Source organism: Chrysemys picta, chromosome 2 (genome assembly GCF_011386835.1).
Source record: "Chrysemys picta bellii isolate R12L10 chromosome 2, ASM1138683v2, whole genome shotgun sequence".
Lineage (NCBI taxonomy): Eukaryota > Metazoa > Chordata > Testudines > Emydidae > Chrysemys > Chrysemys picta.
Window position 1 is genome coordinate 3,524,852 of NC_088792.1, and position 25,160 is coordinate 3,550,011.

Below are 25,160 nucleotides of genomic sequence, written 5' to 3' on the forward strand. Positions count from 1 at the left end.
CAGCTCCCAGCATGCCCTGCCCGGGTGGCCGCCGAGCCGTGCGGGGCCGGGCCGGGCCGGTCTCGCCGCCGGGCCCCGGAGCCGCCGGGCAGCAGCTGGGCTGGGCCCGCCGCCCGGAGCCTCCTGCTGCGCGGGGAGCCGCCTGCCGGGCATGGCCGGGAGACACGGACCCGCCCCGCCTGCCCAGGTAGGAGCCCGCCCCGGCCCCCCCAGCGGCCCCCCGTGTGACCCCCCCAGCGGCCCCCCCTGTGACCCCCCAGCCACAGCTCCCCCCCGTGTGACCCCCCCAGCCACTGCCCCCCCAGCCAGCGAGATCCCCCCTGTGACCCCCCAGCCACAGCTCCCCCACCGTGTGACCCCCCCCAGCCACTGCCCCCCCCAGCCAGCGAGATCCCCCCTGTGACCCCCCAGCCACAGCTCCCCCCGTGTGACCCCCCCAGCCACTGCCCCCCCAGCCAGCGAGATTCCCCCCTGTGACCCCCCAGCCACAGCTCCCCCCCGTGTGACCCCCCAGCCACTGCCCCCCCAGCCAGCGAGATCCCCCCTGTGACTCCCCAGCCACAGCTCCCCCCCGTGTGACCCCCCCCCAGCCAGCGAGATCCCCCCATCACTGCCCCCCTACCCGGCGGGACCCCCCTGTGACCCACGGCCCCCCGACCCAGCAGGACTCCCCTGTGACGCCACAGCCAGTTCCCCCCTCCCCCAGCGGGCCCCCCCAGTGAGACCCCCCCAACCACTGCCCCCCAGCCAACTGGATCCCCCTGTGACTCTGCCAGCCACTGCCCCCCCACCCAGCGGGACCCCCCTGTGATCTCCCCAGCCACTGCCTCCCCAGCCAAAGGGACACCCCCACTGTGACCCCCCCAGCTACTGCCCCCCCATGCAGTGGGACCCCCCCAGCGTGACCCCACCCAGCGTGACCCCCGCACTGTGCCCCCACACCCCGTGTTTTGCCCCAGCCACTGTGACCCCTGCTGCACACGCCTAGTGCGCCGCCTGTGCTGCTGACTCCCCCGTCACTGACCCACCCCTCAATGCTTGCCCCCAGTCACTGCCCCAGTGACCTTCCCTCACTCTGTAGGCTGCCCCATCACCATTCCCACCCACTGCGCACACCCAGTGTGTCCCACCCCCACTGCAGCTCCCCCCGTCACCTCCCCCCGCACTATTCCACTGTGCCTGATTCTGGGCTTGTCTACATGTCAAACGCTGCAGGGGTGCAGCTGCGCCGCTGTAGCGCTTCAGTGTAGACACTACCTGTGCCCAGGGGCGGGATTCTTTCCTCGCTGTTGTTAATCCACCTCCCTGAGAGGCCGGAGCTGTCTACACAGGGACTTAGGTGGGCTTAACTACGCCGCTCAGGGGTGTGGATATTTCACACCTCTGACCCATGTAGCTAACCCAACCTAATTTCTGGTCTAGACCAGGCTCCAGTGTAGACACTACGGCCAAGTCTACACTGCAGACCTATATCGGTATAACTACCTCGCTCAGAGGTGTGAAAAATCCACACCCCTGAGTGATGTAATTATACCGACCGTAACCCCCGGTGTAGACAGCGCTATGTCGGCGGGAGAGCGTCTCTCTCCTACACAGCTACCGTCTCTCTCGGAGGTGGATTAACTACACCGATGGGAGCGCTCTCCCATTGGCACAGAGCGGCTTCACTACAGCCGCGCAGCTGCAGCGTTGCAGCGTAGACCTGCCCTGAGAGCCCCTAGTTCTACCCATGTACATTTCTAGCGTAGACCGGGCCTGAGTCTCCAGCGCAGGAGCTAAGCAAAGCCAGCTGGCTCTGCAAAGTTCGTGTAAACAGTAAAGGAAGCGTACCCTTGTGGACCCCAGCCCAGGGCCCTGTGCAGGCAATACAGCCTGAGACAATGGCTCTGGGTGCGTGGGCTGCCCCGTGCCCTCAGCAGCCAGAGCCGTATGTCAGGTCTCCAGGAAGGAGGGAATGTTGCATGGTGGATGGGGGCGCCGTGAGAGGTTGTGGGGCTTAGCAGGGGCTTTGTTATTGGGACACTGGGTCCTACTTGTAAATTGTAATATTTTTATTGCTTTTGTTCATGTGCCCAGAGCATGAAAGGGGCACATTCTTTAGCACTTTCAATAAATAACCCCCTAGCTCTCCAGTCATCCACAGAGCGTTCCAGGAGACCCAGGGCCCGAGAAGACCCAAACACAACCTCAGTGTGAACCGGTCTGTGTTATGCTTCGTTATAAAAGCAGAGACAAGCACAAGCCCATGTTTCTCTGTCTGGGTTAGCAGTGGAAGCCAGGCAGGGTGGGCTGTTGATCAGGCTTCAGTGCTGTGAACAATGTGGATATTTAAATAGTCCCCAGACAGGCTTCCTGCTGAACACCCTGCCATGAGTGGGGATAGCTCACACCTATCTTAGAGCTGCCTTGTGAACGCCTGGCCCTGCTGAAGTCAGTGCAAAACTTCCTCTGTCTTCGGGTACGTCTATACTTACCTCCGGGTTCGGCGGTAAGCAATCGATCTTCTGGGATTGACTTATCGCGTCTTGTCTAGACGCGATAAATCGATCCCGGAAGTGCTCGCCGTCGATGCCGGTACGCCTGCTCCGCGAGAGGAGTATGCGGAGTCGACGGGGGAGCCTGCCTGCCGCGTGTGGACCCGTGGTAAGTACCTTGTAGTTCGAACTAAGATACTTCGACTTCAGCTACGTTATTCACGTAGCTGAAGTTGCGTATCTTAGTTCGAACTGGGGGGTTAGTGTGGACCAACCCTTTAGTAGAATCCGGATGTCACCCATTGTTTCGGGCTGACTGCAGGGACCGTGGGCTGTAGTGGTGCACAGCGTCCATTCAGCATCCTCCTCCCCCCGGCCCTGTGTGCACTTCATTAATCACTCACGTTAGTGACGTTTTCCTTTTGCACCCTGGCTCGTGGTAAACTCTCTGGGGGCTTCCGGCCAATTCCTGCAACCACTTGGCGATTTTGCCACTGATTTCAGTGGGACCAGGAACTGCTCATCGGCCCGATTCTGATCTAGGTTACAGCCGTGTAACGTCGCTGGCTTCAGTGCAGGTTCTCAGTATTTACACCTGTACAAAAGCGATCTAGGAGCTGGTAAAGCACAGAATCGGGCTGCTCGAATGCCCCAGGCCAGCGTTTCCATAGCGGTGGGTGCTGCCGTGCACATGGATAGCTACGGACAAAGGCTGAACAAGAATAATTCCTCTTCGGCCGGTTTGGTAGGTGCATTACCCTCCTCCTGCACACCTGACTGGGAGCTAACCCTGACTAGACCAGGACACACATTCTGTTAGCCTCCAATGCTGCCACGTACATCACCGCTGAATCTGGCCCAAACACTCCGATGGGGGTTGAACCTACTTGCTCCAGGCTGCATTCGGTGCTGATGTTACATGATTTTCCCCCATAGACTCCAAGTCCAGAAGGGACCACTGTGATCCTCCAGTCTGGCCGAGTTACCCAGGAATGGATAACCCCCCTGGAGATATTTGCTGTGGGTTATCGCTGTGAATCAGAGCTAGGGCTGACATGGGGCTTGGACCCTGTGATAGCCTCTGCACCGGGGTGAATTTCCCCCCTAGAAAGCCCTTTTGCTGGGAGTCGGGGCTGCAGGCAGTGCTGAACGTGGAATACTTGTGATTGCAGGTGCCGGTGGTATTTGATGACGTCGCTGTCTATTTCTCCCGGGAAGAGTGGGACATGTTTGCGGAGTGGCAGAAGGAGCTGTACAGGGAGGTGATGACGGAGAACTATGAAATGCTGCTTTCTTTGGGTAAAGAGCTGTTTTTGTTCGTTTGCTAGACGTGTGTGGGCTCTTTGTTTTGGGGCTTCCGTTAGCACGTTTGATCTGGGTTCAGAATCCCAGCCACCCCCAGGAAAGCAAGGGGCTGATTTAAAACCATTGAAAGTCTGTGTAATGAGCACTTTGGCATGATGGTGGGTTCTCCAGCTCTGCTTCACACTTGCAGGGATGACCAGCTTCTCAAGCTGCGGAGGTCGTTCAGGTGACTCATTCAAGGTGTTATGACAGCTGCTGTTGTTTTCTCTCTCCACATGTCACAGTCATCTCCCTAGGTGAGGTTTCAAAAAAACAGATAATAGGCTGCTTGACAGGGACAAGACAAACAAGGCGCTCTCACTGGCCAGTCACTTCACAACAGTGCGAGGGTTTGTAGTTAAGCCTAACTATTTAGCCATTGCAGTTACCCAGCCTACGTCTCTGTGTGTGAAACACAAAAGCAGCATTTGCTGTTTGATGTGTTATAGGCTGAGGCCTGAGTTATGTCAAAGATTCTGGCCTATGCATGGATGTCTATTATGCTATTAATAACCTCCATATTTTCTGTGTCGTCTCTGCACATTTTGAAAATTGGCACTAAACTGGCTTTTCTGCCATCTCGTTACCTGTCCATCTGCTCATGACTCTTCAAAATCAATGGCCAGTAAATTGGCTAGCTAATTCCCTTAGTACCCTAGGGTGCCATCCCACCCATACAGGCTGATCTAGACAGGTGTATATTTTCCAAGTGTTTTCTCACCAGTTCTAGATCAATGGTTATTTTTACTGGGTCTCCTGTCCTTACAGGTTGTTCAGATTTCTTGATTTTTCTTCTTGAAGAACGATTTCCAAAAGGAGTGAGTACCGTGGCCATTTTGGTTTCCTTTACCGATTGTTCCCCCTTGTACTTTTTTCCATGACACACTTGTAAAAGCTGTTATTTTCACCGTTGCCCTTTGTCTGGCATTAATTCATTTGGCCTCTTTACTGCCCTTATCTTTTCTCTGCACTTTGCATTTTCTGTTCAGCCGCCTCCTCACTCTGTTTCTAGCACAGACCCTTGCACCCGGGAACAGTCCCTCCTGAAGGAAGCTATGCCCGCTATTTCTTTCTTACATTATTCTTTTCAGAGGAACTGTCCTCTGTTTTGCCTTAATTATCTTGTCGTCTTTCACACTGGCTCACATCTGTCCTTCCTCCCGCTGCCCCTCGCTTGTTAAGAATCTAATCCTGTCGTCCTTTCTCATGAGTCATCTCTACCCATGTGAATCATCCTGCAAAAGAGTGCTGCATTCTGGATTTGCTCCAGAGCTGCTTGAAGTCAACAGTAAGACGCCCATTGGCTTCAGTGGGCTTTGGATAAGGCCCCGTGTGAATCTATCCAACTGTCAGGGTTCCCTCCCCACTCTGAACTCTGGGGTACAGATGTGGGGACTCGCATGAAAAACCCCCTAAGCTTATTTCTACCAGCTTAGGTTTAAAACTTCTCCAAGGCACACATTCCTTCCTTGCCCTTGGTATCGCTGCCACCACCAAGTGATTTAAACAAACATTCAGGGAGGGCTACTTGGAGCCCTGCCTCCCCCCCAAATATCCCCCCAAATCGCTACATACACCCCCTTTCCTGGGGAGGCTTGAGAATAATATCCTAACCAATTGGTTACAAAGTGAGCACAGATCAAACCCGTCCTAAAAACCCAATCAGATTCTTAAAAAACTGAACTTTATTATAAAGAAAAAGTAAAAGAAGCACCTCTGTAAAATCAGGATGGAAGGTAATTTACAGGGTAATCAGATTCAAAACACAGAGGATTTCCCCTCTAGGCAAAACTTTAAAGTTACAAAAACAGGGATAAACCTCCCTCTTAGCACAGGGAAAATTCACAAGCTGAATCAAAAGATAATCTAACGCATTTCCTTGCTATTACTTACTATTTCTGTAATATTGGATGCTTAGTTCAGATATGACTTAGGGAGATGTATTTTCCCTGCCCTGGTTCCTCGCTGACCCGGAGAGAACAAAGGAACACAAAACAAAAACCTTCCCCCACAGATTTGAAAGTATCTTCTCCCCTTATTGGTCCTTTTGGTCACGTGCCAACCAGGTTATCTGAGCTTCTTACCCCTTTACAGGTAAAGAAGGATTTTAGGCTCCCCTTAGCTGTATGTTTATGACAAGGATAAATTCAGGCATTTTATGGTGATATGTTTCAAGCCTTCCTGTTACATTCAGTCAGTTCCTCCTTAGAATTAGGAAGCAGACCCAGGATGGCCTCTCCTGTTTGGTTGGAATCTCTACAGCCAGGATCAAAAGCTGCCTTATCCAGAAGACCTCTTTGAGGATGATTGCTTGGCTGTATTTATTACGCAGCAGATATTTGGGTAATTCAGATCCCCCACAAGTACAGCGGTGTGTGGACTGGGGCTTGGTGCAGGAATTTTTTCTCTTTCTCTCATCCCCCCGTCGTGGTGACCTGTAGAAGATGCCCCTTACTTCGTATCCCTTGTGCCCTAACCCTGAGAATTTCTCCACCACCCTCCTTGTAGTCACATGGCAGCTCCCTGTCCCTTTTGTCACATTCTGTAATGCTTCTCCCACCTCTAACGCAGTGAAGGCTCGTCGGTGCACACGCAGACCAAGGAGTGACTGCAGTTCTGTGAGACACACCACATAATGCTACTTATTATGGGCCAGCCCTTCCTGAGCCAGACTTACAACAGACCCCCAGTGGCTCTTGCCAGCTCCCAGAGCCTGAGGGACAAAGTATTGGCATGGCTCAGCAACCGGCAAGGAGTTGGAAATCCAAGAGTGGGATTCAATGGTCCATTTTCATCATGACAGAAGGTAACCACTGGGGCCGGGAAGTTCTCTAACAGGTCCTGTGGTGTTCACTGCTCCGGAAAGAGAGATACGCAGATGGCACAGGGGTACGTTACTGAACACCAGAGAGGGCTGTGAGGACCTGAGGGCCATGTCTGCATAGGGACAATCAGAATAGCAAAGGTGGATCCTGTCAGGTTGTCTGGAGTGGCTCATGAACGTGGGTGCCAACCTCAGGGCAGACTGGCGTGTGTTCAATACTTAGATTTCACCCCTCAAGTGACAAGTGTGAACGCCTCAAGGACTATCACAGCCTTAGCATGGAGTCACCGACAATCCCCTTGGCCACGTTGTCTATCTGGCCACCCAGGCAAGTCTGCCTTTGTGATAGGTGGTCCCTTACACCAAAACTCACACCAATATTCAGGTTACTCCCAGTCCTGAAGGTCAAGTTGTCCAAAGACAACACTTGAAGCCACTCCTGTAATTAACTAAAGGTTTATTAGCTAGGGGAAAGAAATAAGAGAGTTATTTACAAGGTTAAGGCAGGTAAACAGACAAACACAAATGAGTTAGAGTTTTAAGTTCAAAAGGTAAGAGAAGCTTCTATAATAAGCAAGCTCTATATGTCCTTTAGGGCTAACCCAACCTGAGCAGCTGGGGATCTTTGCCTCTCTGAGTCCAAACAGCATAAATATAAAGTTCCTTCTGGTCTAGCATTTTTGTTACCTTCCCCTAGAATTCCCATTGATGGGTTGAGCGTATGTGCATGTTTCCTCTTTGTGGGTATGGGGGGAGCAATCAATAGTCTTCTGTCCACTGATATTACACATGGGCTTGTCTGATGTCCACAGAGCTTCTTTTGTTGGGCAGGAGAGAGACCTCTTGTGGTGAACTATCATTTCATACTCGGTAATGCCCCTCTCCTGACTGGGAGGGTTTCCAGTTTCATAGCAAACACTTTTATAGCTACAGAGCAAATATTTAAATATTACCTTATAACATAGGATACAGACGGTATAAGTGAGATTTATACATGTAGCATCTTAGAAGCATTTCATAAAGTCTAAACACATTCTTATCACTCTAATATCTATTTTAACAATACTAACACACTGGTGAGTCAAACTGGTTTCCAGGTATGCTTTAGTCAGTATTCACTGAGGCAGAGGGGCCTTGGCATGAGCTGGCACCCACTCTGCCAGCGTCACAGATCCACCAAGGGTGTGACGTCAATGGGCATAAATGAAAGCACATTCAACTCCCATATGGATGGTCTCACTCAGGAGCAAAGGGGCTTTAGTTCATTGTAATTTAAGCTGGAGGAGGAGTAAATTCCAGCAAACTAAGGCCTGGTCTACACTAAAAAAGTTAGTTTGATCCAGCTACCCAGGTACACCCCGAGCGATGGATTTACGCCAATCTAACCCTGTGTAGACAGCGCTAGGTTGATGGAAAAACTCTTCCGTTGACCTAGCTGCCTGCGTCTTGGCTAGGTGGATTACCTATGCCAATGGGAGACCCCCTCCTGTCAGCGCAGGTGGCATCTACACTGATGGGCAGCAATGGTGCATTTCAAGTGTAGACGAGCCCTTTGTCACTTTCCCGAGTGTCCCTGGGCAGACACTTGCTCGGAGAGATCTAAACAAGCCAGGTGAATGGGCAGCGCTCCAGCAAATGATGTTTGGTGTCGATAAATGCAGGATCTGCACACTCTCCTGCAGCACGTAGGGGCACAGAGAGGTGTGATGTGGCCCTTTCATCTCACTGGATGTGCGTCAGTTAAAAGGAACACTTCAAGGTGATAAACGTATTGTTTCTTCTGTGTCATTTCCACAGCTTTCAGTCTGTTCCTATCCACCCTCTGAGGGCTTGGCTACACTTGCAAGATAGAGCGCATTAAAGCAGCCCCAGGCGCCCTAACTCCCAACCCGTCCACACTGGCAAGGCACGTAGAGCGCCTGGACTCTGCAGCTGGAGCGCTCCTGGGAATCCACCTCCACGAGAAGCATAACGCTTGCTGCGCCCCGGCTGAAACGCCCGGGCGTCAGTGTGGACGAGGTGTTGCATTACTGCGCTGTGATTAGCCTCCGGAAATGTCCCATAATCCCCTGAAGTCAAGTGGCCACTCTGGTCATTGTTTTGAACTCGGCTGCAGGCATGTGGATATCCCCTTTCAAAGCTCCGTTTCTGACAGCCGGCTGCTTATCTGCTCCAAGACAAAGCAACCATTAGTGTGGAATGCTGCTGCCGTGAGTGTGTGTGAGGGGGGGTCTGCTGCTATCTGAACTTACAAGACAGCATACTGACATGCTCTCAGCCCCCCAAAACCCCACTCTCCCCCCCCACATACACACAACACACTCCCTGTCACCCCCCCGTTTGAAAAGCACGCTGCAGCCACTTGCGCACTGGGATAGCTACCACAATGCACTGCTCTCTGTGGCGTTGCAAGAGCGGCTAATGTGGCCACGCCACAGCACTTGCAGCTGACAGTGTAAACACGCGGCAGCGTTTTCCCTGCTGCGGTCCCTGAGGGCTGGTTTAACTCCCAGCGCTCTACATCTGCAAGTGTAGCCAAACCCTTAGTCCATGTCCATTTCAGAACCGGAACACTCCTAAGGGGTTTACACCGGTTGTTCGGATGATGACAAACTGTTCACTGAAATCAAGACAAAACTATTCATACGATACCAAGCCCTGACCGCCCCATGTCTCTTCCCACTCACAGGCTACCCGGGCCCCAAGCCTGACCTCTTATATCGGCTGGAGCGTGGGGAAGAGCCGTGGGTCCACACCCCGCAGGGCCCTGTGGCGTGGGAGAGCCCCTCTCCGGGTGAGTAGCAGTAATCCCAGCTCCCTCAGCGCTGCTCTCGCTCTGCAGTGAGGCGCTGGACTCAGAATCGTAGAACCAGATGGTTAGACGGGACTGTAAGGGTCAGAGTCCGGTGACCCTGTCCCAGGCTGCTGTCCTGGCTTCCTCCAGCACACGTGTCATGTCTGGGCATGTCCCATCTGCCTCCCCTCCCCTGTCCCAAGCCCCTCACCCCTCAGACTCCCTGTGGGAGTGAAATTTCAGTGAGAATTGTCAGCTGACCTGGCACGCTCTCCTGTTTCGGGCTCTGCTGGGGAGGGGGGCTGTTAGTCAGGGGCGCTGGCTCTTTCACCCCCACATCCGTGCTGGACACGTCCAGTGTTTGCTCCTCCCAAGTGGGATCATCCTCCCGCATGGCCGCCCCAAGCAGAGCCGTCAGCACTGTGCTGACAGGGCAACGTACAGACCCATATGCTGGGGAAGGGACGTGGGGCTGCCTCGGTCAGGCCCCACTGCAGGGGGTCTGAGTGTTTCCCTGGCCTAGGACGTAGCATCTGGGTTATGTTCCCTCCAGCAGAGGAGGAGGAGCAGCGCTGTGAGCCATGGGTCAGCCCCCAGCAGGACTCCATGGTGTGGGAGCCTCCGGAGAGTCCCTGCCAAGGTGAGTAATGCCCAGCCCAGCCCCCTCGGTGCCGCCTGGGCTCCGGAGAGAAGAGCTGGGTAGAGACCCCGTTCCAGGTTGCTGAGGGCTCCGTCCCTCGGTCACATGGGGCTGAGGTTAGGGAAAGGCACTGGGCTCTGATCACTGACTGGGTGGGGGGCCCGTGCAGACCTGTGTCTGGTTATCTGACATCCCATTCATCCAGCAGGGACTCTTCCCTGCCTGCTCGCTGGCCCCAGCGGGATGCTCCTGCCTCCGGCTGGGGGGAGGCTAGATGCTCCTGGGCCTTCATCCTCAGCAGTGTGTCTGTACGACAGCGACAGTGTCCTAGTCTCAGCCCACGGATAGGGGCCCCTCCATGGGAATGCTGCCGCAGGTGCTGTGAGGGGAAGATGTAGGCTGTGTCCTCCCAGGTGGGTGTGACTGGGCGAGGCCACCTTCCCGGCATATCTGGTACCCATTAGGGACTCACAAGAGATTGGCCAAGGAAACAGACTTCCTGGGGTACCATCAGCCTGGGGGAAGCCTTGAATGCAATGGGACCTGCGTACAGCAGGGTAGATTTTGCCCCTTGTTTCTGCTTCCTCCTTGCTGCAATCCAACCCTCCCCAAATGACGCCACCACCCCTCTGTGCTCTGAGGAGCTGGGCGTTGTGTGCTGCCGGTACCAGCCTGTGCGTGCCATCTGGGGGGATGTCCCAGCCCCATCCCGCTGCCGGTGGTTAGGAGCGGTTTCCTCTTGGCTGCAGCTTGTGAGACAATTTCTGGATACTCTTTTCCACCCATTAGGCGGCGATGTCCTGAGTGGGTCCGGGGAGCAGCAGCGCCGGTTATGGGCCAGCATCCTCCAGTGCGCCGTGGCATGGGAGAGACCCGAGAGCGTCGGCCGAGGTGAGCAGCAGTGATCCTGGGAGCCGCGCCGACTCCAGAGTGAAGAGCTGGGAGCAGTGACTCTGTCTGGGATATTGCGGTGGGATGTGGGAAGGGAGCTGCTGAGCCGGAGAGTGCTCTGCTGCCACGCTGAACACCAGACTCGCTCCATTGCACTCACTGCAGCTACTGGGCGTTCACACTCGGCGCACGCCCAGGGCAGAATCCCGGCCCCTCCAGTCAATGGGTGTTTTCATCTCCTCCCCTTACACACAGTTTCCTCCCCACAGGCCTGACGCCCTCAGTCCCTTACAGAACGTCACAGCGCCGCTGTCCAGGGTCAGACACCCCCCAGCGCTGGGTCTGAGGGGAGGCTATTTTTAATACTCAGGTGGTTAAGATTAGGGGAAACTCTTGCTGGATTCACTCCCTAAATCCCCTGACTGGGAGCAGGTGGGCCCCCGGGAAACTCCCTCTGGTCACCCCCTCGCTGACTCTCCCCACACGGGGCAGGTCGGGCTCTTCCCGGCTCTTTTACCCTCAGCGCTTTGCAGCGTTGGTGACGTTCTCCCGGTGGCTGCTGCACTCACCGGATGCTGGGAGATGCGGCACAAATCGCCTGTCGGGGGATGCGGCGCAGGGTGAGGCCTGTGCCCTGGAGACGCCCATTGCCTGGGGCTGGCAGTTCAGAACTGGGAGCTATGGGGCAATGACAAGAGAAAACTCCCTTTCATGAGAACACACTGAGCCAGCGCCTCGCTGGGGTAACTGCATTGCAGTTAATGGAGTTTGGCCCATTGTCTATTCCCCGCTGAAACCGCAGGCCCTTCTCCGCTTCCTGCAGGAGCTGCAGGTGCCTCCTGGGAGAAGTGTCGTGCAAGAAGGGGTGTGGGGGTGCTCGGTCCCAGAATATTAGTGCTTTCTCTTCCCTGAGGGATAATCTCTGGCCTCTCTTTTCACCCAGCAGATGGCAGGGTCAGGAGCAGTTCTGAGGAGCATCCGGATAAAGGGGCTGAGACCGTGGACCCCTACAGGGTGTTACTCCGGGGATCAGAAGAGGGCGCTGTCCTGAGCCCTGAGCTGCAAGGAACCTCCCTGAGCTCGTGTGGGTCTCAGAGACCGGAGAGTGAGCTGGGGGCCTCACGGGGGTGTGACCAGTGCTCCAGCAACTCCCCAAATATGCAGTCAGGGCCTGAGACTGGAGAGGGGCCGAGCCCATGCCCGGTGTGTGCCCCGAGAGCCAATGGGATGCCCCCTCCTGATGCGCAGGAGAGCAGCGTTCCCAAGAAGGAGAAACCCCACAAGTGCCCCGAGTGCGGGAAAGGCTTCCGGAGGAAGTGGGATCTCACCAAGCACCAGAGAACCCACTCGGGGGAGCGCCCCTACCCCTGCACGGACTGCAGCAAGAGCTTCAGCCACGTCTCCAACCTCATCAAGCACCAGCGCATCCACACCGGGGAGCGGCCCTTCGCCTGCAACATCTGCGGGCGCAGCTTCACCCTGAAGCAGGTGCTGGTCCGGCACCAGCGCATCCACACGGGCGAGCGGCCCTTCGCCTGCACCGACTGCGACAAGAGCTTCAAGGACAAGCAGAAGCTGACCATCCACCAGCGCATCCACACCGGCGAGCGGCCCTACGTCTGCGCCGACTGCGGCAAGAGCTTCGGGCAGAGCCAGCGGCTCAAGACGCACCGGCGCATCCACACGGGGGAGAAGCCCTACCTCTGCAGCGACTGCGGCCGGGCCTTCAGCCAGGTCTCCAATCTGTACACGCACTGGCGCACCCACACGGGCGAGCGCCCCTACCCCTGCACCTACTGCGGCAAGAGCTTCAGCCTCAAGCACGACCTGACCAAGCACCAGCGGGTGCACACGGGCGAGCGCCCCTACCCCTGCGCGGACTGCGACAAGAGCTTCAGCCAGAAGCAGGACCTCACCAAGCACCAGCGGGTGCACACGGGCGAGCGCCCCTACCCCTGCGCCCAGTGCGGCAAGAGCTTCAGCAACGTGTCCAACCTCCTTGCCCACCAAAGGACCCACCTGGGGCAGCGGCTCCCAGGGGCCGGCCCGGCCCAGCCTGGCAAGGAATGAACCGCCATGGGGGCGCTGCTGTGAGCCCGTCAGGAAATCGGGGTGGGTGATGAGTCCTGTTCTGCTCCCCTTCCCACAGTGCAAGTCAGGAGCCACTCCATTCCCTTCTGTGCCGGCACAGCCAGTGTCAGCGGATGTGCTAACTGAGGGAGCTGAGCAGAGCGGGGAGCAGGGAAAGGACTAGCAGAGGGTGCTAGATCAAGCCACCCCCGCCGACATGTTGTCTGGCAGCCCCTCCAGGGCTGAGATCCCATTGGTTTCAACAGCACTTACACCAGGGTCTGATCCCCCCCACGACCTCTCAAGCAAGTGTAAGTTACAGAAGAGTCGCATCATAGGCACATTTAACTTATGTGATTTTAACTATATGCGCTTGGCAAAAAAAAAAAAAAGAGATAAAAATAACAATTTAAATACTCAAGTATCAGAGGGGTAGCCGTGTTAGTCTGGATCTGTAAAAAGCAACAGAGAGTCCTGTGGCACCTTTAAGACTAACAGACGTATTGGAGCATAAGCTTTTGTGGGTGAATGCCCACTTCGTCGGATGCATGCCCACTTCGTCAGATGCATGTCATGCATCCGACGAAGTGGGCATTCACCCACGAAAGCTTATGCTCCAATACGTCTGTTAGTCCTAAAGGTGTCACAGAACTCTCTGTTGCAATTTAAATACTGTACCTGTAGTGCGGGCGATTCCGCCCGCCATTCCACTCAATGAGCGTTTGACGAGATGCGATTTTCGCCTTACGCGCTGACTTGAGAACCTAACCCCCGCGTAAGATGCGACTCCCCTGTACGTTCTTGTGGCCCAGGGTCTGGCAGCCAGCACTGTGTGTGTTACACTCCATTACCGCTTAGCCCTGCTTCCTGAGATGGGTGACTCTCCCTGCTGACCAGGGCCTCGCCCCGGGTGGAGCTACCTGGCCCAGACAGTGCAGATCACTGCGGTAATAGGGGCTCTAGTCTCGTGTTTCTCAAATGCGGCCACCAGGGGCTTTTCTTGCGGCCACGGCCTCCTGGGCAGTGATGGGGTGGGGAGGGGGACGCAAAGCATTGGCCCCACCTCTGGGGCCGTCAGTAGTGATTGGGCTCTGCCCCCATCTGGAGACACACAAGCTGGAGGAGCAGGCAGCCCGTGAGTTCCTCACCTTCCTGGGGGCAGTGGGGTCGGGCATCAGCCCTTAAGTGGCGGGCTCCAGCCATGGGGCTTCAGTGTGCGGTGGTGGGCTCTGACCCTGAGCTCACCCCCTCCATCACCCTGGCCACCACTGCCTCCCCCGGTGCCCCATCGTCACTGGCCCCCGCTGTCTCCTACCCACTTCCCCATCCAGGGCTTAATTTGTCCCCAGGCTTGCCGGGACTGAGTAAGTCTGCTGGGAAAAGTGATATTTGTACGTTTGTTGTTAGCACTTCTCACAACAGACTTACTCTGTAGCAAGTCTAAAAAAAAGCAACCAAAAATGCAAAAGAAACAACAAGATAAAAGACAAGAACGTGCAGAGCACCTTGTGTTTCTATTCTGTTTAGGTCCAGTAAAGAATAGAGACAACTGTGCGTTATTTTTAATATTGAGTCTGCAAAAAACCCTACATAAATAAATCACAATGACCTGGATGTGTCTCTGTGCATATTGATTTGTTTTTCCTAAAGTTAATTAAGTATTTTAGGAAAAATTGTGAGAGCGGCCGCCAGCGAGAGTTGGTGGCTGCACTCTGAGGCCACCAAAACATTTGTTGTGAGAACCCCTGCGCTAGAAAAGCCGGCACCAGAAAGGACAGGCACCAGACACTGTTACACGGCTCCAACCCTATTGTCTTCATGGGGAGGAACAGCAGCAAACGAGGCAGCCCTAGTGCAGCATCTGGCTGGGGCCTGTTTCTACTTCGTTTTACCTGTGGAAATCCAGAGTGATGTCTTGGCGGTCAGTGGGGTTACTCCATGCTTGGCGCCCTGTGCTGCTCCCGTTCAAGTCTGTCAGAGTTCCACCATTGGCTCCCCGTTCTTTAGTGTGAGAGCAGAACGTGGTCCTAGGGGGCGAGATGTCTGTGGTGCCCCTATTGACTATGTAAATTGTGCCATTTTGGGGTGATCTAGCGCTGGGGAAGAGAGAGTCTGAATAAGGAACAGTCACTCTGTGGTCAGCTGGGTTTCCACCGTGCAGCGTTCTGCTCCCAGGCGAGTATGAGAGCTCCCCGTAAATGTTTAAAATCCGTGAATCCAACCCAAATATCTACAGCCCCCTTCCAAAACTACTCCCGTCGGCCGTTTGTGACTGAGCCCTTAGGTGGGTTGAAATCCCCTCCTTTCCACGTGATGAGTTGCCTGGTGGAATCGGTGCTCAGCCAGGAGCCTGTTTTGTGCCACTGATGTCTAGACACAGAGATCTTCCCAAGAGTGAGTGTAATGGTTCTTTCTTACAGTCTAAGGTTGGTGAGAGGCCGTCCGGGTTTAATGTAATTTCCTGCCTCCTGCAACAACAAAAAGTAGAACCCGACAAACTATTTATAACCCACGCTGTAGATCGGGGCAGTCAATAGCCAGACCGCGGGCCAAATCTTGACCTGCGGGTGCTTTTGAATGGACCCCGAAATCTTTTTATTTACAGTAGAACCTCAGAGTTACGAACTGACCGGTGAACCCCACAGTGCATTTGGAACTGGAAGTACTCAATGAGGCAGCAGCAGAGACCCCGCCCCTTTACTCCCCGCAAAAGCAAAGACCGGACAGTCCTGTGTGAAATGTAAACTACTACAAATATAAAGGGAAAGTTTAAAAAAAAAGATTAGGCAAGGTAAGGAAACTATTTCTGTGCTTGTTTCATTTAAATTAAAATGGCTAAAGACAGCATTTTTCTTCTGCATAGTAAAGTTTCAAAGCTGCATTAAGTTAACGTTCAATTGTAAACTTTTGAAGGAACAACCATAACACTTTGTTCAGCGTTACGAACATTTCAGAGTTACGTACAACCTCCATTCCGGAGGTGCTCGTCACTCTGAGCCCTGGTCTACTCTACGAGTTTAGGTTGAATTTAGCAGTGTTAGATCGATTTAACCCTGCATCCGTCCACACAATTAAGCCATTTTTATCGACTTAAAGGGCTCTTAAAATCGATTTCTGTACTCCTCCCTGACGAGGGGATTAGCGCTGAAATCAACATCACCGGGTCGAATTTGGGGTACGGTGGATGCAATTCGACGGTATTAGCCTCCAGGAGCTATCCCAGAGTGCTCCATTGTGACCGCTCTGGACAGCACTTTGAACTCAGATGCACTAGCCAGGTACACCGGAAAAGCCCTGGGAACTTTTGAATTTCATTTCCTGTTTGGCCAGCGTGGCGAACTCAGCAGCACAGGTGACCATGCAGTGCCCCCAGAATGTTTCTACATTCCCCCTATCATCTCCGTCCCTGAGGTTATTGCAGATTAGAAGGTGAAAAAAACGCACTCGTGATGACATGTTTTCTGAGCTCATGCAGTCCTCCCACACTGATAGGGCACAGCGTAATGCATGGAGGCATTCAGTGGCAGAGGCCAGGAAAGAATTGCTGTGTTTGCTTAACGGCAAAAGTATCATGCCTTGCTAGCGGTCCTGCCCGAGCCAGGTCGCTGTGTCAGCCTTGGGTGGGGGCATGACTGCTTTGTGAGCAGGAAGGCCATAGATATAGACATTGCATTAGGTAGCTTCTGTAGCTAGAGAAAACATTCCTGTGCATTTGGCAAAGTCTGTGGCAAAAAAAGAGAAGCCCCGTAGTGTAGTGGTTATCACGTTCACCTAATACGCAAAAGCCCCGTAGTGCAGTGGTTATCACGTTCACCTAACACGTGAAATGTCCCCAGTTCGAAACCAGGCGGAAACAGGTCACTGTTCCTTTTTCTGACTCCCCTCCTGCATTTTTAGTCTTAGAACAGTCCGCGCTGTGAAATTTTACTTTGAATTATATCAATTATGAGTTAAATAATATGGACGCTCTCTCTAAGTTATGGTCCTGAGTTCCTTACCCGTTCAGCTGCTCTGATAAATTAACATTTTTGTTAGGGGAGGGGGAAATTTTCATGAAGCCTTTTATAGGGACTAAATGCTCTCTAGGACTCTGAAATAATCTTAACGCGGCCCATAGAGTGCAATCCTTTGTTCTGGATTTGTCATTCCACAAGTTGAACTGCTCCTTACTGCTGTCCAGACTTCATGAGCCCTGGGAGCAAGGGGTAGGCTGGGGTAGGTGCGACTGCGCGGTGCTGCCGGCTGGGGGAGCAGCCCGAGGCAGAAGCCTCCAGCTCGCGTGATATTCCAGGCAGGACTGAATCTCCATGAGACGAAACTTAAAGAAGAGAATGATCTGGAGTCACTCCCATTCGGTGCTCTAGGAGGAGGATAGCCATGTCTGCCCAGGCACCCTGATCAACCTCACCGAGGTCTGCCAGCTGAGCGGGACCCCGGCTGGTAGGAGCCGGCGGATGGAGCCAGACCGGCAGCGGGCTGAGCCGGCCGCACTCAGCCCACTGCCTGCCTGGGGTTCCGATCATCCAGGCAGGCAGCGGGCTGAGTGGGTCCGGCGGACAGGACCGCCGAAAAAAGACGCAAAACAATTGTCTGCCGTTGCTGTCACGGGAGGGAGGCCTGATGACATGTACCCAAAACCACCCACAACAAAGTTTTTGCCCCATCAGGCATTGGGAGCTTAACCCAGAATTCCAATGAGCAGCGGAGACTGCGGGGACTGTGGGATAGCTACCCACAGTGCACCGCTCTGTAAGTCGATGTTAGTTGCGGTAGTGAGGACGCACTCCGCCGACTTAATGCTCTTAGTGTGGATATACGCAATAGACTGTATAAAATTGAATTCTAAAAAATCGACTTCTATAAAATTGACCTAATTTCGTAGTGTAGACATACCCTGAGGTTCTACTGTACTTATCGTTGTTGTTGTTGGGTTTTTATTATTTTCTCTGAAGTCTGGACCTTGACTATACCTTGCCCAAGAAATTTGGCCTTTGACAAAAAATAATTGACTACCCCGCCCTAGATTTTATGTAAAGCTCCTTCAGAAGATGTTTGATGCACCACATGTAACTGGATCACACCCTGTGATCCTCAGAGACCCAGCAGTCGCTAATGGAAAGTTTCTCAGTCAAAGAGCTCTCCAGCAATACTTGACCTCTGCCCATATTAGGGATGTAAATAGCGTTTAAAAAAGTAAACATTTAAACCATTAAAATTGTATCGGGTAAATGTTTAATGGTTAACGATTCACAATCTACCCCACATATATATTATCTTTGTCAAGTGTCTGTACTAACAACAAAAACAGTCGTATGTTTAAAACCCACTCTTTTGTTTAACTTTTTACATAATATCCCTGAGCCGTCCTAAAACACAAAAAGTCCCATTAGAATTTCATGTCTGCTGCTGATTTTTGTTAAGAAACATTCACACGTTTACATGCTCTGGGGTTGGTCTTGTGCGCAGCCGATTAACAGGAAGGCACAGGCAATCCTGGAATGCACGGGCAACTCTTTGCCAGTTTTCCAAGCCTTGGAAAACGCTGCGCATTGACCTTCCACCACTCCAATGGACTGCATTCCAATGAAGGACAAGGCTCCCTCGGCCCCCATTGGCCTGGAGTGGCAAACCGCAGCCAGTGGGAGCTGCAATTGGCCGAACCTGTGGACACGGCAGGTAAACAAATCAGCCTGGCCCGCCAGGGGGCTTACCCTGGCGTGCCGCGTGCCAAAGGTTGCCAATCCCTGATCTTTAGGTTCCTTCTGTTCTTGGAATCTGTGAATGAATCTGTAGTGGATGTGGCAGTGTGGTTAGATGTTCGGCTGCGTGTGTGTGTTCTCCTTGGGTGCTGCCCCAGCTCTGCGCAGACAGCCGGCACAGCAGACCTTGAGCAAACCACCCAATGACCACAAGATCAGTTAAGGTACGAAGGCACCAGGCCAGGTTTACTGTTGACAGAGCATGGTAATAGCACCTGTCAGACTCTACGAGGATATTAAGACACACATGCCTGTGACAATAGACACAGCTCAGTGAGCGGTGGGACTTTCCATTCCTCCTCAGCTGGACAAAGATGCTCCCTCTGAGATCTATCTTTATACCCTGATACAAACAAGCTAGTACTGCCCCTCTGTTATAGTTAGTTACTGCCCCCTGATGTCGCTAGTTATTACCCATCACCTTGTACGTGTTGGTTCAATTAAAACATCTCTATTACGTACTGTCATCCTGACCTTATCTTTTAGGAAGGGTCAGTGTGTTCCTGTTCTCCTTGGGGGATGTGTCTGTACCATCCTTGATATCAGGGGGTGTTTGCGGGAGCACTTTGTGCCTAGTACTTCTTAGGAATGTGTGATTCTGCAATATCAGCCCTGTTCTTGCCCAATTCTATGAACTTGCAAGCAGGCAGAGCCCGACGTTTGCTAACTTTGCCTTATATCAGCAAAGCTTGCCCACTGCTTCAGCTCAGGCCTCAGACCAGGCCTCTAATACAAGGGCTTATATCTCAGGCTCTCTTCCTACTTACTACAGGCAGTACTTGGCTTAAAATCAGAAATGGATTTTCCATCTGGGGGTAACTAGCCTAGTATACAGAATGAGGTTTTTGACATCCAATTAATGTGGATTTAGAGAAACCAGTTTAATTGCTCCCTGATTTGCCAGTGGCAGAGAATTCTGTGCTGTTCCACTGAGTACTTTTAAGAAAAATCGTATTTTTGGTTCAGCCAGACCGCGGTATTTATTATTTTTGTGTGTGTTCTTGCTAATGCTTTATAGCTTTCAACCTGCCCCTTTTGGTTTCAAGGTGATGCAGAGAACATGCCGACAAAGGTTATAATTAGAAATTGCAGGGCCATTACAAGATCTTTTTGTGCAGCGTACCCCAGTGTGCCTACTAATGTAGGACTCTGCATGAGTGTCTTTTATGTGAGGTGAATTCCTACAGGAATTTATCTGATAGTCTTTGCTGCAAGTCTGTTGCTCTCCGGGTTGTGGCCCATTGGTAGGGAATTTAGTTGGCTGGATATCACTCCAGTATCAACTGTATGCTGCTCTTCTCCTTTGGCTCTTTTGCAACAAGGAATCTGAGAAAATCACGTGAGTCTTGGGAAAGAAAATGAGATAAATTGTTTAATATACACACAGAGGCGGGATATGAATGTGCTCGGATCTTACAGTGATGGATGATGGTGTAAAACCCACAGATAGTTTAGAGAGAGTGCGGATCAGGGAGAGGAGAGTTTGCTGGCTAGAAGTATTAATAACGGGCTTTGTCCTGGCGGGGTGATCTCCAGAGGTCTCAAGAGAGAGAGAGAGAGATGACTGAAACACCGTCCGCACTGCAACTCTGAATGCTGAGCTGGTGTGTAACCAGCTGGTGGCATGGTCAGCTCTAATGCCCACATTTAACCACGGATACAATTCCGTAACATGACAGCCAGGAGAGTTTGGCCCCTGCCATCAGGCAAGGCTGCAGTATGGTGGTCTTCCTGTTACTGGCTGGCAGCTTTTTGCCATGTAATGTGCCTGGTCACTGAGTTAGCTGGGCCCGCTTTCTCCCCGTTGTCCGTTCAGTAGGATGTCCCAGCATGCATTGCCTCCCTTGCTGTTTTTCTCAGTGGGAGTCACTCAGATACTGAGATGAGGACAATATAAAAGCCTAGCTAGAAAGGTGCTTCTGTGCATATCCTCCCGGCTCTCTTGGTCCAGTGGATAGGGCACTGGACTGGGAGTCAGGAGACCCGGGGGGGATAGCTTAGTGGTTTGAGCGTTGGCCTGCTAAACCCAGGGCTGTGAGTTCGATCCTTGAGGGGGCCACTTGGGGATCGGGGGCAAAATCAGTACTTGGTCCTGCTAGTGAAGGCAGGGGGCTGGACTCAATGACCTTTCAAGGTCCCTTCCAGTTCTAGGAGATGGAATATCTCCATTAATTATTATTATTATCTGCGTTTTCTTCCTGGCTCTGTATGACCTAGGGCAAATCCCTTCACTGCTCGGTAGCTCTTTTCCCTTCCCACCCTTTGTCTTGTCTGTTTACACCGTAAGCTCTTCTGGGCAGGACTCTCTCTCTCTCTCTCTGTTTGCACAGTGCCTAGAACAATGGGGCCCCGATCACCATGTGGGGCCTGTAGGCATTTCCGTAATACAAATAATACTAAAGAATATCTCCTGGTGAGACACCATGGGATAGCTGCCCAGATTTTCCCAGAATGCACTGGTACACACACACAGTTAGGTTGTGTTAGGTGTCGGTGCACAAACAGTGACACAGGGTTGTGTTGCAGAAAAAAGCTGGTGAACGAATACAACTCCGCTATATTTGTTGTGAGCAGGTGAGATGGAGACATTGGGAAATGATTCCAGAACCCACAGTTGTCCTTGTCATGTGGACAAGGGCCTGAGATTTCCCCACTTGGTGTCTTTTGTTTTGTGTTTTACACTGAGTATTGTATTTCTTTCTTTCAATCTATAGACTAAAAACTAATGATTTCTCTGTCCCTTTCTGTTAATTTTTGCATGATCGCCGTTCTCTGCAATTATACTGCTGCACCCCCTGGTGGTGGAAGACTGAAACTATTTTGTACTTTCTTTATCCACACAGAAATGGATAGTTATTGGCATTAGATCCTGAAATGTTAGAAACCTAAATCATCCAATCAAATGAAACAAGATTATCATTGTCCACTAGGGGGTTTCTTGCATTGTCTTCTGAAACAACAGGCACCGGATACTTTTGGAGCCGGCATCCCAGGCCTGGTCTACACTACAGGTTTAGGTTGACTTTAGCAGCGTTAAATCGAATTAAGCCTGGACACGTTCACACGACGAAGCCCTTACTTTCGACTTAAAGGGCCCTTTAAACCGGTTTCTTTACACCACCTTCGACGAGGGGATTAGCGATAAAATCGGCCTTTGCGGGTTGGAATTGGGGTAGTGTGGACGGAATTCGACGTTATTGGCCTGCGGGAGCTATCCCACAGTGCTTCATTGTGACAGCTCTGGACAGCACTCTCAACTCAGATGCACTGACCAGGTAGACAGGAAAAGACCCGCGAAGGTTTGAATTTCATTTCCTGTTTGCCCAGCGTGGAGAGCACAGGTAACCACGCAGAGCTCATCAGCACAGGTAACCGTGATAGAGTCCCAGGATCACAAAAGAGCTCCAGCATGGACCGAACGGGAGGTACGGGATCTGCTCGCCATATGGGGAGATGAATCAGTGCTAGCTGAACTCCGTAGCAGTAAAAGAAATGGCAAAGTATTAGAAAAGGTCTCCAAGGCCATGAAGGACAGAGGCCATAACAGGGACACACAGCAGTGCCGCGTGAAAATTAAGGAGCTACGGCAAGCCTACCACAAAGACAGAGAAGCAAACGGAAGGTCCGGGGCAGAGCCGCAAACTTGCCGCTTCTACGCGGAGCTGCATGCCATTCTAGGGGGTGCAGCCACCACTACCCCAACCGTGTGCTATGACTCTGTCAATGGAGAAACACACAGGGAAGAGGGTTCGGGGAATGAGGAAGATGAGGATGGAGGTAATGTAGGTAGCTCACAGCAGCAAGGAAGCGGAGAAACCGGTTTCCCCAACAGCCAGGATATGTTTGTCACCCTGGACCTGGAGCCAGTAACCCCCGAACTCACCCAAGACCCTGAGGGCACACAGGAGACCTCTGGTGAGTGTACCTTTGTAAATATTACACATGGTTTAAAAGCAAGCGTGTTTAATGATTAATGATTAATTTGCCCTGGCAATCGCGGCCAGTACAGCTACTGGAAAAGTCTGTTAACGTGTATGGGGATGGAGCGGAAATCCTCCAGGGACATCTCCAGAAAGCTCTCCTTCATGTACTCCCAAAGCCTTTGCAAAAGGTTTCTGGGGAGGGCTGCCTTATCCCGTCCGCCATGGTAGGACACTTTACCACGCCCGGCCAGTAGCACGTAGTCTGGAATCATTGCATAACAAAGCATGGCAGCTTATGGTCCCGGTGGTTGCTGGCATGCAGACAACATCCATTCCTTTTCTCTCTTTGTTATCCTCAGGAGAGTGATATCATTCACGGTCACCTGGTTGAAATGGGGTGATTTTATTAAGGGAACATTCAGAGGTGCCCGTTCCTGCTCTTCTGAACAGAAATGTTCCCCGCTGTTAACCACGCGGTGGGGGGAGGGATGAAGTGATCATCCCAGAGAATCAGGTGTGCGTGTGTGGGGGTGGTTTACTTGGGTTTGTGCTGCATGTTAACCCGGAAACCGCAGCCCCTCCTTTTACATTGAAAACCCATTTTAAATGGCCAACCCAATTCATCCTTGATATGGGAAATGCGTTGCTGTTTGAAACCATTCCCACATGTTAAGAAGGTTAAAAAAGCCAAAACACTGTGGCTTACCATGGTTGCCTGCAAGCCGAAATCTGTTGCCTGGCACTGCGTGAGTGATCTCTCATACCAAACCGGCAGGCAGAGGAAAAATGCGACCTTGTAACGAAAGAGTGTACCCATTGTTCTCTAAAATGTGTCTTTTTTTAACCACCTCTCCCTTCTCCTCCACCAGCTGCAAATGTTTCTCCTTCGCAGAGGCTAGTGAACATTAGAAAGAGAAAACGGAGGACGCGGGACGATATGTTCACGGAGTTCCAGATGTCCTCCCACGCTGATAGAGCACAGCAGAATGCGTGGAGGCAGTCAATGTCGGAGATGAGAAAAGCCCAATATGAACGAGAGGAGAGGTGGCGGGCTGAATGGCGGGATGAAAAGAGCAAGTGGCGGGCTGAAGATGATAGGTGGCGTCAGCTTGCAGACAGAAGGCAAGAGTCAATGCTCCGTCTGCTGGAGCATCAAACTGATATGCTCCAGCGTATGGTTGAGCTGCAGGAAAGGCAGCAGGAGCAGAGACTGCCGCTACAGCCCCTGTGTAACCAACAGCCCTCCTCCCCAAGTTCCATAGCCTACTCACCCAGACGCCCAAGAACACGGTGGGGGGGCCTCCGGCCACCCAGTCACTCCACCCCAGACGATTGCCTAAGCATCAGAAGGCTGGCCTTCAATAAGAGTTAAAGTTTTAAAATGCAGTGTGTCCTTTTCCATCCCTCCTCCCCCACCCATCCCAGGCTACCTTGGCAATTATCCTCCTACTTGTGTGAGGAATTAATAAAGAATGCATGAATGTGAAATAACAATGACTTTATTGCCTCTGCAAGCGGTGCTCGAATTGGGGAGGGGAGGGGAGGGTGGGGTGGTTGGTTTACAGGGAAGTAGAGTGAACCGGGTGGGGGGGGGGCGGAGGGTTCATCAAGGAGAAACAAACAGAAGTTTCACACCGTAGCCTGGCCAGACACAAAACTCGTTTTCAAAGCTTCTCTGATGCGCACTCCACCCTGCTGTGCTCCTCTAACCGCCCTGGTGTCTGGCTGCGCGTAATCAGCGGCCAGGCGAGTTGCCTCAACTTCCCACCCCGCCATAAATGTCTCCTCCTTACTCTCACAGATATTGTGGAGCGCACAGCAAGCAGCAATAACAATGGGGATATTCTTTTCGCTGAGGTCTGAGTGAGTCAGTAAGCTGCGCCAGCGCGCTTTTAAACATCCAAATGCACATTCCACCACCCTTCGGCACTTGCTCAGCCTATAGTTGAACAGGTCCTGACTCCTGTCCAGGCTGCCTGTGTACGGCTTCATGAGCCATGGCATTAAGGGGTAGGCTGGATCCCCAAGGATCACGATAGGCATTTCAACATCCCCAACGGTTACTTTCTGGTCCGGGAAGAAAGTCCTTTCCTCCAGCTTTCGAAACAGAGCAGAGTGCCTGAAGACGCGAGCATCATGTACCTTTCCTGGCCATCCCACATTGATGTTGGTGAAACGTCCCTTGTGATCCACCAGGACTTGCAGCAGCATTGAAAAGTACCCCTTGCGGTTTATGTACTCGGTGGCTTGGTGCTCCGGTGCCAAGATAGGGATATGGGTTCCGTCTATGGCCCCACCACAGTTTGGGAATCCCATTTCAGCAAAACCATCCACTATTGCCTGCACATTGCCCAGAGTCACTACCCTTGATATCACCAGGTCTTTCATTGCCCTGGCAACTTGGATCACAGCAGCCCCCACAGTAGATTTGCCCACTCCAA

The 25,160-nt window shown here is 52.5% G+C and overlaps 1 protein-coding gene and 1 long non-coding RNA gene across 16 annotated transcripts in view; one reads left to right on the forward strand and one right to left on the reverse strand.

Annotated features, from left to right (window-relative positions):
- On the forward strand, positions 1-14,651 carry LOC101941300 (zinc finger protein 436-like). Of its 15 annotated transcripts, none has more exons than XM_065586626.1 (9): positions 2,730-3,219; positions 3,647-3,773; positions 3,970-4,075; positions 4,587-4,636; positions 6,390-6,624; positions 9,332-9,436; positions 9,993-10,076; positions 10,866-10,967; positions 11,911-14,651. In XM_065586626.1, the coding sequence occupies exons 5-9, from the start codon at positions 6,552-6,554 to the stop codon at positions 13,035-13,037; spliced, it is 1,491 nt and encodes a 496-aa protein (XP_065442698.1). In that variant the 5' UTR covers positions 2,730-3,219; positions 3,647-3,773; positions 3,970-4,075; positions 4,587-4,636; positions 6,390-6,551; the 3' UTR covers positions 13,038-14,651. The 15 variants fall into 15 exon arrangements, with proteins under 15 accessions (XP_065442691.1, XP_065442692.1, XP_065442693.1 ...); XM_065586622.1 differs by having other exon boundaries at positions 2,731-3,219; positions 9,990-10,076; XM_065586623.1 differs by lacking the exon at positions 4,587-4,636 and having other exon boundaries at positions 2,731-3,219; positions 9,990-10,076.
- LOC135981902 (uncharacterized) overlaps positions 14,370-25,160 on the reverse strand; it is a 17,754-nt gene continuing 6,963 nt past the window's right edge. Inside the window, exon 2 of the long non-coding RNA XR_010599078.1 lies at positions 14,370-15,505. This is a non-coding gene — a long non-coding RNA (uncharacterized LOC135981902). The remainder of the gene's footprint in view (positions 15,506-25,160) is intronic.